At 40.7% G+C, this 18,215-nt stretch overlaps 1 protein-coding gene across 1 annotated transcript; it reads left to right on the plus strand.

The window, feature by feature from the left end:
* Positions 1–5,280: 5,280 nt before the first annotated feature.
* LOC121541366 (macrophage mannose receptor 1-like) lies at positions 5,281–9,151 on the plus strand. Its single transcript, XM_045207955.1, has 4 exons — positions 5,281–5,317; positions 7,708–8,001; positions 8,259–8,612; positions 8,784–9,151. The coding sequence occupies exons 1-4, from the start codon at positions 5,281–5,283 to the stop codon at positions 9,149–9,151; spliced, it is 1,053 nt and encodes a 350-aa protein (XP_045063890.1).
* Positions 9,152–18,215: the final 9,064 nt, after the last annotated feature.

Genomic DNA, 18,215 nt, shown 5'->3' on the forward strand with positions numbered 1-18,215 from the left:
TGTCATATTTTCTCTTGGAAAGTAGAAAACATGACACGAGGAAAGGATACTGTGTGTCTGTGTGTTCACTTTCCCTCATTATGTCAGCCTACGGCTGTGGCAGTCACGACATTTCGTCAGCCCGTGATTGTCAAGCAAATAACTGTCGGTCTCACGGAAATTGACCTTTAATTAACAGAAACACATTTAGCATCTCCTGGCTTCCACACATAGCCTACAAGCCACTGATGCTGACCTTTGGAACATCTACATTTTAAAAAGTCTAATCCATGTAATACAGCCTACAGCTTCACAATAAATCTATTATTTATTTTAGACAGGTAAAAAAAAACATGATATGAAGAAAATGTAGTCTATTTCAGAAGAACAGCATAACATACTCTGAGTTGTCCTTATGTTAGTTCCTGATTGTCACGCCCTGGCCTTGAGAGGCCTGTTGTCTTTAGTTGGTTTGGTCAGGGCGTGAGGATCTATGTTAGAATTTCTATGTTTAGGATCTAGATGTGTATTTCTAGGTTTGGCCGGGTGTGATTCCCAATCAGAGGAAGCTGTCGCTCGTTGTCTCTGATTGGGGATCATACTTTAGTAGCCTGTTTGCCTAGCTTAGTTGTGGGATCTTGTTCCGTGTTTTAGGCTTGTATGTGTATAGCCTGAGGACTTCACGTTACGTTGTTTCTTGTTTTGTTTATGTTTATCAAGTTTAATAAACATGTTCGCATACCACGCTGCACCTTGGTCTGACCCGTCTCTCAACGATCGTGACACTGATGGCTGTGCAGACAAGATTTGCTTAGAATTCCGTGGCATTGTTTGATAGTATGAAGAATACAATTGAACAAAGCTGAATAAAATACGAAATATATTTTCTCCAAACGATTTGAGGGAGTGCGCACATGCGGCTATTCTGTGTTGAGCGGTTAACCAAAAATTGGTATTCCTAAATGCTTAATTTAGAGTTATTAATGTAACTTTAGTTGGTCTACAAGTGTTGGGCTATATGTTTTGATTTTTAATACATTGTAAGGCTGCATGATGCAACTCTAATGATGATTTGAAGAAAGTTGCTTGAAAGGCCTGAGCTCTGCTTTGTTTTTTTTGCGCAGGCTGTACACACTACACCAGTCACTCATTTACAATTTGACAAGCACTTGATAATGCCTAGAATTTCACGGCGGCGTCCCCTTTGTGTGGCCATAATGCACCCTAAAAAAAGACATGCCTATTGCAGCCAGTGGCCGTTGTGCCCTTCTCCCAGACTGCTGTGCGCGCCATCACATGATCGGTCTTTCTCACAGGCTACAAGTGAAGACAGACACATCGCACGCGTCCTTATCCAATTCTGAGGTGCATATTGAAGATATTGGAAGAACTGTCCACATTTACTTTTCGTCAGCCAACAAGATGAGTAGGCCTAAAGAACAGAAAAAAGCACTAGCCTATGTCAATCTACTATCCCCCATAGTACAAAGGTCGACCTATTCTATTCTGTGCGAGAAATAAATACTCCAATTAAATTAAAACATATAGGCCTATGGGCTAGGCTACATGAGGTGTGCGACTATAATTAAAAAAAGTCGCAAAGAAAATGCATTGTTTCTCATGCTGGTCATCATTCACAAGTGATAATATATAATTCACAAGTGATAGGCTAATATTGTCACCCATCAGACTATTCTTGATTTAATCTTGTCTTTACGTACACTAAATAATACATGTGTGAAATTTGTTTTGATTTAGAATGGACCTGTATCGAAACAGGGGCAGCGGGAAAAAATACATGTGATCTATGCAATTAAATAGCGATTGGAGGACGCTTTTCCCCATGGTTTATTTTCATGCCAGCCATAACATCTCATTAGTATAACATTTCATCAGTTTAACATCTCATTAGTATAACATCTCATTAGTATAACATCTCATCAGTATACCATCTCATCAGTATAACATCTCATCAGTATACCATCTCATCAGTATAACATCTCATTAGTATAACATCTCATTAGTATAACATCTCATCAGTATAACATATCATCAGTATAACATCTCATTAGTATAACATCTCATCAGTATAACATCTCATCAGTATGACATATCATCAGTATGACATCTCATTAGTATAACATCTCATTAGTATAACATCTCATTAGTATAACATCTCATCAGTATAACATCTCATCAGTATAACATATCATCAGTATAACATCTCATTAGTATAACATCTCATCAGTATAACATCTCATCAGTATAACATCTCATCAGTATGACATCTCATTAGTATAACATCTCATTAGTATAACATCTCATTGGTATGACATCTCAGAGAGTCTAACAGTCACATGTACAGGCTTGCAGATGTAATTACAGGGTACTGTGAAATACTTGAGCTCCAAGCTCCAACAATGTAGAACAAAGGGAAATAAAACAATACTAATCCAATAATAATAGATATTAAAAAGAAAGGGGACAGGGGAGGAAGTAGCTGACTGGTGGTGGCTGTTCAGCAGCCTGATGGTCTGGGGGTAGAAGCTATTGGCAAGTCTTCCGGTTTTTGCCACGATGCTCCTGTACTGCCCGCATCAGAGTTATGGAAATGTGAAGAGTTGGCCATGGCTCGGGTGGCTCGGGTCCTTGATGATCTTCTTGGCCTTCCTACGACACCTGGTGTTGTAGGTGTCCTTGAGGGGCAGACAGCGTGCACCCAATGGTGCGTTCGGCTGAGCGTACCACCCTCTGTTGCACTTGCCGTACCAAGCAGTGATGCAGCCCAACAGCATGCTCTCGATGGTGCTCCTGTGGAACACTGTGAGTGACCTCAGGGACATGCCGAACTTCTTCAGCATCATGATGTTGAAGTCGCTGTCGTGCCTTCTTCACCACGGTGTCCGCGTGGTTTGAACATTTGAGCTCCTCAGAGTTGTGTACACCGAGGAACTTTTGACCGTCTCCACGGTGGCCACGTTGATGAGGATGGGTGCGTGCCAAGCCTGGTTCCTCCTGAAGTCCACAATCACCTCCTTTATTTTTCTGACGTTGAGGGGAGAGGTTGTTTACCTGGCACCACGCCGTCAGAGTGCCTACCTCCTCTCTGTAGGCCGTCTCGTCATTGGTAATCAAGCCTACTACTGTCGTGTCGTCAGCGAACTTGATAATGGAGTTGGAACTGTGTGAGGCCACACAGTCATGGGTATACAGAGAATACAGGAGGGGACTGAGAACGCACCCTTGTGGGGGCCCCCGTGTTGAAGATCAGTGTCGAGGAGGTAATGTTGCCTTCCTTCACCACCTGGGGGCGGCCCGTCAGGAAGTCCAGGACCCAGATGCATAGGGAGGAGTTCAGACCCAGGGCAGTGAGCTTTGTGGTGAGCTTAGAAGGCACATAGTGGCACACTATGGTGAGCTGTAGTCGATGAACAGCGTCCTCACATATGCATTCCTTTTGTCCAGGTGGGTGAGGGCAGTGTGCAGTGCAATGGCGATTGCGTCATCCGTGGATCTGTCAGGGCGGTAGGCGATTTGGAGAGGGTTGAGCGTGTCGGGGAGGGAGGAGGTGATGTGGTCTTTGACTGGCCTCTCAAAGCACTTCATGATGACGGAAGTGAGTGCCATGGGTTGGTAGTCATTCAGTTCAGTTACTTTCCCTTTCTTGGGCATTGGGATGATAGTGGGGACAGCGGCCTGAGCTGGAGACAGATTGAAAATGTCTGAAAACACAACAACCAGCTGGTCTGCACATGTTCTGAGGGCACGGCTATGGATGCCGTCTGAGCCGGCAGCCTTGCAAGGGTTTACACGTTTGAATGACTTACATACGTCCTCCGTGGAGACTGTAAGTACGTTGCCAACGTTGTCCTCAGGCACTCAGCGTCGTCATTGTGCTCGAAGCATGAGAAAAAGTTGTATAGTTCGTCCGGTACAGCGGCGTTGGTGTGCGCGATGTGGCTGGTTTTCTTTTTGTAATCCATGATCGTTAGGAGCCCCTGCCACAGACGCCTCGTGTCCGACCCGCTGAATTGCTCCTCCTCTTTGTCCCTATACTATTATCTCACCATCTTGATCGATCTGCGTAGGTTGTATTTGTACTATTTAACAAAACTATTTTCCCCGGTCACCTTGCCCTGTTGACAAGCAACATCTCTCTCCTTCCGTTTCCCTACAAGGCAATCCACGGTTTTTGATTCGGTAAGTTTTGAAAGTCACTATTGGTGTCACCTGTCCACATTGATACTTTGAAATTAGATAATTGTATATAGGGTAAAATGTGTTGTGTAATTGTAACACAGTTATATTGGTTAAACTGACTCCTCAGCTTGACATATCACCATCCCATGTCGCAGAATTGCTAGCTTTTCAGTCCCGCAGCTGCTAAAGGTGTTTCCAGAGGGCATTCTCGTGTGTTTGCGAGACAGAGGATGTAAGATCAAGGCCTGGTAAGGAGGAAGAGGTACTCGTGAAGCACAATGAGTAATGTCTGCATGGAACACACGTGTCTCTGGATGACAGCATTGGCTTTAATGACCAAAAATGTATGGAAATATAAATGGAAATGTTGCATCAACTAAAAGTCTACTTGGTGTCAAAGTTCAGCTTTGTATCTGTCTCCCCATTTGCCTGCCCAGTCATTACAGGATCTCATATGGTTCTGCTAGCGTCACCATGTCCTGGCGGTGCCATAGTTCATTTGATTAGTTGATATGAGCGTGTGCGTGTGTGTGTGGGGGTGCGAGCGTGTATGTACACAGTGTATGACAACAAGACAATAAACCTCACGTTCTTTTGCAGAGAGTGAAGGAGGAGGGGACAGTGACATGTACCTGTATAACACACCTGTCTCAGAGAAGACAGAACCACTCAGAGGGAGAGGGACAGCTGACAACAACCTTAACAAACGACACCCACAACATCAGGTGACAGAATCATTCAACAACAACCACAACATCAGGTAACAGGATCATTCAGCAACAACCACAACATCAGGTAACAGAATCATTCGCTTTTTCTGTATTTACTTTAACAGAGTGAGGTTATATATGTTTAGTAAATAATATAAATGTGTATAATGCAATTATTCATGCATTTAACAGCAGAACAATCATGTTTTATGTGCAACAGAAACACAAAATGTAATTTATAACAAGGGTGAATTCCCCCTCAAAAGTGTTATTTCAAATATGCAGACTGAGTATCTTGTAGTTCTCTAAAATGCAGATGTGGCCAACTTTTGTTTATAGCAGTGTTTTGGATTGCGTGAATCCAATAGGTTTTCCTCTCCAATCTCCAGGGATGGACCAATCTCTGTTCCTCATCCTGGTGTTCTCAGGTTAGTGTTTATTTCTGTGTGTGCTTCTCTGTGTGTGTGTGTGTGTGCGTGCGTGTGTGTGTGTGTGTGTGTGTGTGTGTGTGTGTGTGTGTGTGTGTGTGTGTGTGTGTGTGTGTGTGTGTGTGTGTGTTTGTGGGTGTGTGTGTGTGTGCGGCCATATGTGTTTGTCCGTGTGTGTGTGTGTGTGTGTGTGTGTGTGTGTGTGTGTGTGTGTGTGTGTGTGTGTGTGTGTACGGAACATCATGTGCTGAACCCTAAATTGAGATGTGTGTACAGAATTGACAGCAGTATTATGTACGGTATCATGCCAGTTTATTAGGTATACCAGTGGGAGCCTTTCATATACACACAGTGGCCAGTTTATTAGGTATACCAGTGGGAGCCTTTCATATACACACAGTGGCCAGTTTATTAGGTATACCAGTGGGAGCCTTTCATATACACTCAGTGGCCAGTTTATTAGGTATACCAGTGGGAGCCTTTTATATACACTCAGTGGCCAGTTTATTAGGTATACTAGTGGGAGCCTTTCATATACACTCAGTGGCCAGTTTATTAGGTACCAAAGGGAGCCTTTCATATACACACAGTGGCCAGTTTATTAGGTATACCAGGGGGAGCCTTTCATATACACACAGTGGCCAGTTTATTAGGTATACTAGTGGGAGCCTTTCATATACACTCAGTGGCCAGTTTATTAGGTATACCAGTGGGAGCCTTTCATATACAGTGCATTCGGAAAGTATTTAGACCCCTTGACTTTTTTTGTTACGTTACAGCCTTATTCTAAAATGAATTAAATAAAACATTTTCCTCAGCAATCTACACACAATACACCATAATGACGAAGTGAAAACAGGTTTTGAGAAATGTGTATTAAAAATAAAAAACAGAAATACCTTATTTACATATGTATTCAGACCCTTTGCTATGAGATTCAAAATTGAGCTCAGGTGCATCCTGTTTCCATTCATTATTCTTGGAATGATTCTACAACTTGATTGGAGTCCACATGTGGTAAATTCAATTGATTGGACAAGATTTGGAAAGGCACACACCTGTCTAAATAAGGTCCCACTATTGACAGTGCATGTCAGAGCAAAAACCAACCATGAAGTCGAAGGAATTGTCCATGGAGCTCTGAGACAGGATAATGTTGAGGCACAGATCTGGGGAAGGGAACCAAAACATTTCTGCAGCATTGAAGATCCCCAAGAACAGAGTGGCCTCCATCATTCTTGAATGGAAGATCTTTGGAACCACCAAGACTCTTCCTAGACTGAGCAATCGGGGGAGAAGGTACTTGGTCAAGGGGGTGACCAAGAACCTCATGGTCACTCTGAAAGAGCTCCAGAGTTCCTCTGTGGAGATGGGAGAACCTTCCAGAAGGACAACCATCTCTGCAGCACTCCACCAATCAGGCCTTTATGGTAGAGTGGCCAGACGGAAGCCACTCCTCAGTAAAAGGCAAATGACAGCCCGCTTGGAGTTTGCCAAAAGGCACCTAAAGATTCTCAGACTATGAGAAACAAGATTCTCTGGTCTGATGAAACCAAGATTGAACTCTTTGGCCAGAATGCCAAGTGTCACGTCTGGAGGAAACCTGGCATCATCCCTACGGTGAAGCATGGGGGTGGCAGCATCATGCTGTGGGGATGTTTTTCAGTGGCATGGACTGGGAGACTAGTCAGGATCGAGGGAAAGATGAACGGAGCAAAGTACAGAGAGATCCTTGATGAAAACCTGCTCCAGAGCGCTCAGGACCTCAGACTGGGGCGAAGGTTCACCTTCCAACAGGACAACGACCCTAAGCACAAAGCCAAGACAACACATTAGTGGCTTCGGGACAAGTCTCTGAATGTCTTTGAGTGGCCCAGTCAGAGCCCGAACTTGAACCCGATCGAACATCTCTGGAGAGACCTGAAAATAGCTGTGCGGCGACGCTCCCCATCCAACCTGACAGAGCTTGAGAGGATCTGCAGAGAAGAATGGGAGAAACTCCCCAAATACAGGTGTTTAGCTTGTAGTGTCATACCCAAGAAGACTTGAGGCTGTAATCGCTGCCAAAGATGCTTCAACAAAGTACTGAGTAAAGTGTCTGAATACTTATGTAAATGTGATATTTAAGTTTTTTATTTTTAATAAATTAGCAAAAATCTCTAAAACCTGTTGTTGCTTTGTCATTATGGGGTGTTGTGTAAATCGATATGGAAAACAACAACAATTGAATACATTTTAGAATAACGCTGTAACGTAACAAAATGTGTAAAAAGTCAAGGGGTCTGAATACTTTCCGAAGGCACTGTAGGTGTAATTGACAGTACAGAACGTGAGCATGTATTTGTGTAACTGTGTATGTTTGTCCAGTAATGTTGGTTTGTTCTCCACAGGGCTGTCCATCCTCCCCTCATGCCTCCCTCATCAGTTCCACTTTGTGAACATGAATAAGACCTGGACTGAAGCTCAGAGAATCTGCAGACAGAACTACACTGACCTGGCCACCATAGATGACACGGCAGATATGGAGAAGCTCAATAACACTGTAGCAGCTAGTTGGAGTGGATCAGCCTGGATAGGGCTGTATACTAACAGCTGGAGGTGGTCTCTGGTAGACAGAGAGTTAGAGGGGGAGGGGTTTTGGGACAAAGGATATCCAAATAATTATCCCATCAACGATGAGTTCTGTGTGTATATGATGCTAAATGGGTATTGGCAAAATTACAAATGTGGCGACGGTTTTACTTTTGTCTGCTATGATGGTGAGTTCACCTGTCCATTTCCTCGTCAATCAGAGATGTTGTCAAATACTAAGTCATTTTATTCAGATAAGAGTTTCATATTTTATTCAATTCTTTTTTTTTTTTTTTTTACAAATAGTTTATTTACAAACATTCATCTGTATTTATATATTTTTTATATATATATTTTTTTTCTCAAATAGACCAAAATACGACCAATAAGTACTTTCACATCACTGTCCATAAAACTTGGAGTGAGGCTCAGCTCTACTGTCGGGATAACCACACAGACCTGGCCAGTGTGAGGAACACAACAGAGAGGGAGGCCATAATGAGTACCTTCCCTGACGAAACTGGTTTGTACAGAGTGTGGATTGGCCTGAATAAATCTCTTGGAGTCTGGAGGTGGTCCGACCAGAGTGGCTCCTCCTACAGAAAGTGGGAGTCAGACGAGTCGAACAGGGCAAAGAATGGAGACTTCTGTGCAGAAGTAAAATTGTCTGGACGGTGGAAAGATGTAGGATGTAATAACAACTCCACCTTTATTTGCTACGATGGTGAGCTGCTGGCAAAAATCCTCAATATAGATCTACATATAATGATCAATATTACTGTAAAGTATTGATGAGAGGGACTGAACATTTTGGGTAGGGGGTGGAGATGGGGATGAATGTTTATTGAATAACAATAGTGTTCTATAATGTCTCTGTTTCCCCCTCTTCCTCCAGATGAGCTGGTCCTGGTCCTAGAGAACAAGACGTGGTCAGAAGCCCTGTGGCACTGCAGAGACCTGGACATGGAGCTGGTGTCTGCCCACAACCAGAACATCCAGCACTGGGTCCGACAGAGAGCCAAGAATGCCTCCACTCCCTTCGTCTGGCTGGGCCTGAGGTACACCTGCACCCTGGACTTCTGGTTCTGGGTCAATGGAGAAGAGTCCTGCTACCACAACTGGGCCGACGGGGAGGGCTACAACACTGGCAAGGAGCAGTGTGGGAACACAGGGGCCATTCAGAGAGACGGGGGGCAGTGGGTCGGTCTGCCTGAGACTATGAGATTCAACTTCATCTGCAGCAAAAGTGATGGTGAGATTTGATCTCTTTGATGTGTTGAACCTCTTCCTGTTACCTTCCCCCTTTACTGCAGCTCAGTTTCCACCTCTCTCTCTCTCTCTCTCTCTCTCTCTCTCTCTCTCTCTCTCTCTCTCTCTCTCTCTCTCTCTCTCTTCAAATGTATTTCCTGATATTTTCTCTCTCACTCTCTCTCTCTTCAAATGTACTTCATGATATTAAATTACAGTATTCTTTCCTTTGTTCACTAATCCAGATTACTAGGACCAAGAGGAGGTTGGTGGCATCTTAACTGGGGAGGACGGGCTCTTGGTAATGGCTGGAGCGGAATAGGTGGAATGGTATCAAACACATAGTTTCCATGTGTTTGATGCCATTCCATTTGCTCCGTTCCGTTCTGACCATTGTTATGATCTGTCTTCGCCTCGGCAGCCTCCACTGCTAGGACAAGACCCAGCTCTCTGGACCGGCTGAACCCTACAGCACAACACATTGTTCCAGACCCTGTTCTGTAGACCATCTGAACAGCTGAATTGTACCAGACTGTTATTGTTTCCATATTTACTATACCAGACTGTTATTGTTTCCATAGTTACTGTACCAGACTGTTATTGTTTCCATAGTTACTGTACCAGACTGTTATTGTTTCCATATTTACTATACCAGACTGTTATTGTTTCCATATTTACTATACCAGACTGTTATTGTTTCCATAGTTACTGTACCAGACTGTTATTGTTTCCATAGTTACTGTACCAGACTGTTATTGTTTCCATAGTTACTGTACCAGACTGTTATTGTTTCCATATTTACTGTACCAGACTATTTCAATATTATACTGCAATGTTTTAGCGACGGGGGGCAACTTATTTCTTAGTGAAAACTGAAATGGTCTATTTATTCTTTTTTAGTAGACTCTCTTAATCAGAGCAACTACAGTAGTGAGTGCATACATTTTCGGTACTGGTCCCACGTGGGAAATCGAACACGCAACCCTAGCATTGCAAGCACCACGCTCTACCAACTGAGCCACATCACCACAAACCACTTGACCTCCCAATGTACTCAATTACTGTATTGTGCATTGTTTTTCTTCATGGTGATGGAAAGTCTACAGGTACAAACCTAGATGACCAGCATATGTACAATACAGTAATGTACATTTACATTAAGTGATTTGTAAGGATGGTAAATTAATACTGCACAAAAAAGTGGTTGTTTTCCATGTTATTTGATCAAGAAAAATATTGAATTTGATGTGGATGTATTTTCTTTTTTTTATCTTTGCCCATAACTTTGCACCTTTTGATGTAAATGTTTGAGGACAAGGTTTTGTTCTTTCTGGATACCATTGGAATGACGATCACAGACAAAGGGACAGGGCAACAAGTCTTACAATTCCAACTAGTTCTTAATTATACAACTACCTTTTTTTGCCAAAGCGGAGATGCTAAAAAAAAAACATTCAGACGTCTATATTGGTCCACTAAGACTAGTAAAGACCCAGTACTTTGTGAAAAAGTATATTTTATAATACTTTTTTTTATTGTATTTTATTTGTATTTGTCAGGGGGTACAACCCTACTTCCCGCGGCTATGCTACCAGGGGGTACAACCGGCTATGCTACCAGGGGGTACAACCGGCTATGCTACCAGGGGGTACAACCGGCTATGCTACCAGGGGGTACAACCCTATGCTACCAGGGGGTACAACCCTATGCTACCAGGGGGTACAACTCTACTTCCCGCGGCTATGCTACCAGCTGAGCTACATTTACACAGTTACTCTTTACATAAATAGAATTGTATTTTCTTGCTTTGTATATTTGTCAGATGTTATTTCATATTTAATTTGAACTTTTAGTTTGTTTGTAACGGTTAATTTGGAGTTATTTCAACAACACGTTGATGTTAATTCATTTTAATGTTTAACTTTCATTGTTTTTAAAAAAGTTCATGTTTTAGTTATTTGTTTTATCAATAGGTAATTGTGTGATACTTATTTGGAGGATATGTTAAAATGTGATTCTTCGTAGCGGTGGAAAGTCTATATTCAACTAATTGATTGTTGCGTTCCCCAGCTAGAAAACCGAATAGTATCGTTCAAACAGTAAGGGGGAACTAACAAAGAGTCACTGACAAACTAAACGAAACGGGTGGGGTTTTAGGAGGGGTTCTGAAAGACACTCATGGGGGAGGGGTCCGCTGAAAGTTGCATAGCAACAACAACTGGGACCTGAAAGACGCCCACCATGAGACCCACTACATTACCCCAAGAAGAGGCAGAGAAAATAAAACCCCAGACCAAACTTAAAGACAGGAAGCAGACCTAAATGTGGAGGAAGATGAATACAGGGAAGATCAGATGAAGGTTGTCTTTCTAGAAATCAAATAAAGAGCGCCAACTAATGGTGTTGACCCTCCACATATCTCAAGACAATTGGAGCACTGGGCCAGCCACTCTTAAATAGCACCTGGGTCAGCACAGGTGAACCACCTTCCCACTAACGAGATGACAACCAGCACAGGTGTAACACATAACTGACTAACGAGGTGACACCAATCGGTGCGCCCTACGGGCTAACGAGCTATTCGTGCTAAAGTCCAACCTCAAAACATAAATGGAAAAATCTAAGCAGGTAACACGATTCAAATGATTTAATAGCAATTTAAGTTCAACCTCTATTTTTTTTATTATTGGTGATGAATACACATTTCTAGTTCATAAATGTTCTTCCTATTTGGTATCGGATCACATATCTCTGTTTGTTTACAGTTTACACGATGTGTTTTATTGCTGTGAAAATATACACTGTACTTAGATGTTCTTTTTTCATACAATTGATTGACTAATTGATTGGAATGATTGCCTGCTTAATTTGTTGATTGATTGAATTGATTTGTTGATTACTTGCTTTGATGATTGATTTGTTGACTGAATGTGATTGGATTGATTCATTTATATTTTAATAAAGTTTATTTACCATCAGAGTGGACTGATTGTAACCAGTGGATATCAGTTATTGTTTTTCTATGATCTGAGGCCAGGTCTAAAACCATGTATACAACAGTAGACAGTGTTCCTTTTGATTTACTGATGATCTGAGATCAGGTCTAACATCATGTATACAACAATCGACAGTGTTGCTATTGACTTACTGATGATCTGAGATCAGGTCTAACATCCTTATCAAAAATCCTTTATATTACTTCCTCTCTTTCTTGAAATAAGCATTAAACAAACAAAAAACAAAAAAACTAGAGGCATTTTCAAAACTTTATTGATTTTTTTTGTTTTACTGCGCAAAGGATAAATGTAATATAGTCAAATAGTTAAAGGGGCAATCTGCAGTTAAACCAATAACAAAGCATTAACCCCACCACTGTTTTGGTAAAACCTGAAGGATGGGGCTAGAGAAATTGATAGACCGAGCAACTTATACAAGGACTGACCATCCGTGAAATCAACATTATAGTTTAAACTATGTTTTTTGAGGCTAAACAGTGTTTGTTTACAATTGCATTGTTTACAACCAATAGAGTAAAACAAGGTTATATTTGGGGTTCTGACGGGAAATGACAGTTGAACTAAGCTCATGAGGCATTTATAAGTCATATTCTTCAACAATCAATGGGTACATGTCATTAATTTAAAATCCTAAAATGGAACCCCCAATCACAGATTGCCCCTTTAAATGAAGACTCCACCACCAGCAGCAGAACAGATACTATCATTACACATCAGTATCATAGAAAAATTACATGTTGGTATAATATATTTAAAACAACTTAAAACAACTCAAAATACCTTAAAACATGTATGTAATGGAATGCAATGAACGCTCTAGATAAAATAAGAGAAGAAGTTTAATACATTCTGGAAACAGTAACAGCATTGTAAGTTTGAATAAGTTCTAATAGAAAATAAATAAAACAACTGAATGTTGAGAACAACTAAAAGTTAACTTTTAACATTCATTAACATCAACAAGTAAGTAAGTAAATATGGAAACAACAACAGTATGGTTTGATAATATTACAATACAAGAGTATAATATAAAACATATTATAAAATCCTATATCAAATAGCTGAATGCTGAACAAGCTGAATGCAAATACAACATCTAAATAAATAGTACGCATGCCAGTCTCTCTTGGCTAAGAGTTGAGGAGAGACTGACTGCCTCACTTCTTCTTGATATAAGAAACATTAATGTGTTAAAAATTCTTAAATTGTCCGCATAGTCAACTTACACACAGCTCTGACACACACACTTACCCCACCAGACATGCCACCAGGGGGTCTTTTCACAGTCCCCAAATCCAGAACAAATTCAAGAAAGCATACAGTATTATATAGAGCCATTATGGAACTCCCTTCCATCTCATATCGTTCAAATGAACAGCAAACCTGGTTTCAAAAAACAGATAAAGCAACAACTCACAGCACAAGGCCTCTCCCCTATTTGACCTAGATATTTTGTGTTTGTGTATTGATATGTAGGCTACGTGTGCCATTTTTAAATTGATGTGGTTCTGTGCTTGAGCTGTTCTTGTCTATTAATGTTCTGTATTATGTCATGTTTCATGTTTTGTCTGGACCCCAGGAAGAGTAGCTGCTGCTTTAGTAACAGCTACTGGGGATCCTATTAAAATACCAAATACCAAAACAATTGAAACTCAGGTTAAGAACAACTAAAAGTTCAACCTTTAAAATGAAATAACATCATCCATGAGTAATACACTAAGTCAATGTGAAAACAATAATGGTATGGTTTCATCATATTAAAATAAAAGTATTTATGTAAAACAACAAAATCCTGTATCCATTATCTTATATTTTATAAAATAGCTGAACGAAGACTTGACCACCAAAGTAGAAAATCTAACTAAAACAATTAAAACATGAGTTGAGAACAACTAAGAGTTAACCTTTCAAATGATATGACACCAACCAGTAATAAAACAACAGCACGATATAATAATAATCAAATAACATGTTATAATATTGAAATATTGAAAACATTTTATAATAATCCAGTGAGCTCTATGTAGCTCTATGTTTTATTTCCAGTGAGCTCTATGTTTTATTTCCAGTGAGCTCTATGTTTTATTTCCAGTGAGCTCTATGTTTTATTTCCAGTGAGCTCTATGTAGCTCTACATTTACATTTTACATTTGTCATTTAGCAGACGCTCTTATCATGTTTTATTTCCAGTGAGCTCTATGTTTTATTTCCAGTGAGCTCTATGTTTTATTTCCAGTGAGCTCTATGTAGCTCTATGTTTTATTTCCAGTGAGCTCTATGTTTTATTTCCAGTGAGCTCTATGTAGCTCTATGTTTTATTTCCAGTGAGCTCTATGTTTTATTTCCAGTGAGCTCTATGTTTTATTTCCAGTGAGCTCTATGTTTTATTTCCAGTGAGCTCTATGTAGCTCTATGTTTTATTTCCAGTGAGCTCTATGTTTTATTTCCAGTGAGCTCTATGTAGCTCTATGTTTTATTTCCAGTGAGCTCTATGTTTTATTTCCAGTGAGCTCTATGTTTTATTTCCAGTGAGCTCCAACAGTATCGGGACAGTGGCACTACGTGTGTCCTTCTGGCTCTGTACTCCAGCACTTTGGATTTTAAATAATACAATGACTATGAGGTTAAAGTGCAGACTGTCAGTATTTTCATCCATATCGTGTGAATCGTTTAGATATTACAGCACTTTTTGTACGTAGTCCCCCCATTTTAGGGGACCAAAAGTATTGGGACAAAATTCACTTCTACGTGTATTAAAATAGTAAAATGTTAAGTATTTGGTCCCATTTTCAAAGCAAGCAATGACTACATCAAGCTTATGACTCTGCATATTAGAGGCATAAATAGCATACCCCCAAGACATGCTAACCTCCATTGTTATTGTAATGGTGAGAGGTTAGCATGTCTTGGGGGTATGATATTTGTAATGGTGAGAGGTTAGCATGTCTTGGGGGTGTGATATTTGTAATGGTGAGAGGTTAGCATGTCTTGGGGGTATGATATTTGTAATGGTGAGAGGTTAGCATGTCTTGGGGGTATGATATTTGTGAGTCTGTAACTTTCTCACTCACCATTATTCATTATTCATTAAAGATTATCCGTAACCATGGTAGCATCCACCTTAATGTAGAAGTGTTTAGAAACAAATCGTATTCTTATTAACAATAAAAGTTACTCCACAATGACACAATACATTATTATACCATTAATTTCTGTTTGGCACAAAATAATCTGAAACACAACCAAAACAAACAGCAAATGCATGCAACAAGTTTGAAAAGTCACAGGATTTATGTAATCATTGCGTGCTATGAATAAGGGACCAAATACTATACTTTTGACTACTTTATTACACATACAGTGGGGGAAAAAAGTATTTAGTCAGCCACCAATTGTGCAAGTTCTCCCACTTAAAAAGATGAGAGAGGCCTGTAATTTTCATCATAGGTACACGTCAACTATGACAGACAAATTAAGAAAAAAAAATCCAGAAAATCACACTGTAGGATTTTTAATGAATTTATTTGCAAATTATGGTGGAAAATAAGTATTTGGTCACCTACAAACAAGCAAGATTTCTGGCTCTCACAGACCTGTAACTTCTTCTTTAAGAGGCTCCTCTGTCCTCCACTCGTTACCTGTATTAATAGCACCTGTTTGAACTTGTTATCAGTATAAAAGATACCTGTCCACAACCTCAAACAGTCACACTCCAAACTCCACTATGGCCAAGACCAAAGAGCTGTCAGAGGACACCAGAAACAAAATTGTAGACCTGCACCAGGCTGGGAAGACTGAATCTGCAATAGGTGAGCAGCTTGGTTTGAAGAAATCAACTGTGGGAGCAATTATTAGGAAATGGAAGACATACAAGTCCACTGATAATCTCCCTCGATCTGGGGCTCCACGCAAGATCTCACCCTGTGGGGTCAAAATTATCACAAGAACGGTGAGCAAAAATCCCAGAACCACACAGGGGGACCTAGTGAATGACCTGCAGAGAGCTGGGACCGAAGTAACAAAGCCTACCATCAGTAACACACCACGCCGCCAGGGACTCAAATCCTGCAGTTCCAGACGTGTCCCCCTGCTTAAGCCAGTACATGTACAGGCCCGTCTGAAGTTTGCTAGAGTGCATTTGGATGATCCAGAAGAGGATTGGGAGAATGTCATATGGTCAGATGAAACCAAAATAGAACTTTTTGGTAAAAACTCAACTCGTCGTGTTTGGAGGACAAAGAATGCTGAGTTGCATCCAAAGAACACCATACCTACTGTGAAGCATGGGGGTGTAAACATCATGCTTTGGGGCTGTTTTTCTGCAAAGGGACCAGGACGACTGATCCATGTAAAGGAAAGAATGAATGGGGCCATGTATCGTGAGATTTTGAGTGAAAACCTCCTTCCATCAGCAAGGGCATTGAAGATGAAACGTGGCTGGGTCTTTCAGCATGACAATGATCCCAAACACACTGCCCGGGCAACGAAGGAGTGGCTTCGTAAGAAGCATTTCAAGGTCCTGGAGTGGCCTAGCCAGTCTCCAGATCTCAACCCCATAGAAAATCTTTGAGGGAGTTGAAAGTCCGTGTTGCCCAGCGACAGCCCCAAAACATCACTGCTCTAGAGGAGATCTGCATGAAGGAATGGGCCAAAATAGTGTGTGAAAACCTTGTGAAGACTTACAGAAAATGTCTGACCTGTGTCATTGCCAACAAAGGGTATATAACAAAGTATTGAGAAACTTTTGTTATTGACCAAATACTTATTTTCCACCATAATTTGCAAATAAATTCATAAAAAATCCTACAATGTGATTTTCTGGATTTTTTTTTCTTATTTTGTCTGTCATAGTTGACGTGTACCTATGATGAAAATTAAATGCCTCTCTCATCTTTTTAAGTGGGAGAACTTGCACAATTGGTGGCTGACTAAATACTTTTTTTCCCCACTGTATAAGTTAATTTGTCCCAATACGTTTGGTCCCATAAAATGGGTGGACTATGTTTAAAAAGTGCTGTAATTTCTAAACGGTTCACTCAGTATGGATGAAAATACCCTCAAATTAAAGCTGACAGTGTGCACTTTAAACTCACAATTGTATCATTTCAATTCCAAAGTGCTGGAGTACAGAGCCTAAACAACTAATCATTGTGACACTGTCCCAATACTTTTGAAGCTCACTGTAAAATAATTGTATATATACTGTATATATTTAAAACAATGTGTATCCATCACCTTATATAATGTAAATGAGAATGTCTGGAACATTCTGGGCTGTAGGGTTCAGCTGGTCTAGAGAGCAGGTTCTGGAACAATGTGTTGGGATGCAGGGTTCAGTTGGTCCAGAGATCAGGGTCTGGAACAATGTGTTGGGTTGTAGGGTTCAGTTGGTCCAGAGATCAGGGTCTGAATCAATGTTGGGCTGTAGGATTCAGCTGGTCCAGAGATCAGGGTCTGGTTCTAGTAATCTGGATTAGAGAACAAAGGAAATAATACTGTAAAATAAGATATTGAAATACATTTGAAGAGAGTGCGAGAGAGAGAATATCAGGGAATACATTTGACGAGAGAGAGAGAGAGATAAAGAGAGAGAGAGAAATAGAAAGAAAGAGAGAAAGAGAGAGAACGAGCGAAAGAATCAGGGAATATATTTGACGAGATAGTGAGAGAAAGAGAGCGAGAGAGAGTATCAGGTAATATATTAAATGAGAGAGAGAGAGAGAGAGCGAGAGAAACATTGTGTAGTGGAGATGGGCCCACTCGTTGAGAGAGAGAGAGAAATAGAGAGCGAGAGGAGACGGACCCACTCGTTGCCTTCTAGGTTACATAGAGCTGGTAGTCCCATCCACCAAACTACCAGGTGTAAAACAAGGAAAGGACTCAGGGGGTATTCTAATTTGGTATAGTTCAGAACCTAACTCACTGTATTAAATTAATCAAAACAGGAACATTTTATATTTGGCTATAAATCTAAAAGGAAATTATCTCAACAGAGAAGAATATCTTCCTGTGTGCTACCTATATCCCCCACTAGAATCCGATACTTTAATGAAAACAGCTTC

Source organism: Coregonus clupeaformis, chromosome 27 (assembly GCF_020615455.1).
Source record: "Coregonus clupeaformis isolate EN_2021a chromosome 27, ASM2061545v1, whole genome shotgun sequence".
Lineage (NCBI taxonomy): Eukaryota > Metazoa > Chordata > Actinopteri > Salmoniformes > Salmonidae > Coregonus > Coregonus clupeaformis.

What these genes read in the sequence shown, in the direction of transcription:
- LOC121541366 (XM_045207955.1), top strand. Translation starts at nt 5,281, where the DNA reads ATGGACCAATCTCTGTTCCTCATCCTGGTGTTCTCAG. An exon ending in CCTCATCCTGGTGTTCTCAG is followed by an intron (nt 5,318 to 7,707) that starts GTTAGTGTTTAT and finishes TGTTCTCCACAG; the next exon opens with GGCTGTCCATCCTCCCCTCA. An exon ending in TCCCATCAACGATGAGTTCT is followed by an intron (nt 8,002 to 8,258) that starts GTGTGTATATGA and finishes TTTCTCAAATAG; the next exon opens with ACCAAAATACGACCAATAAG.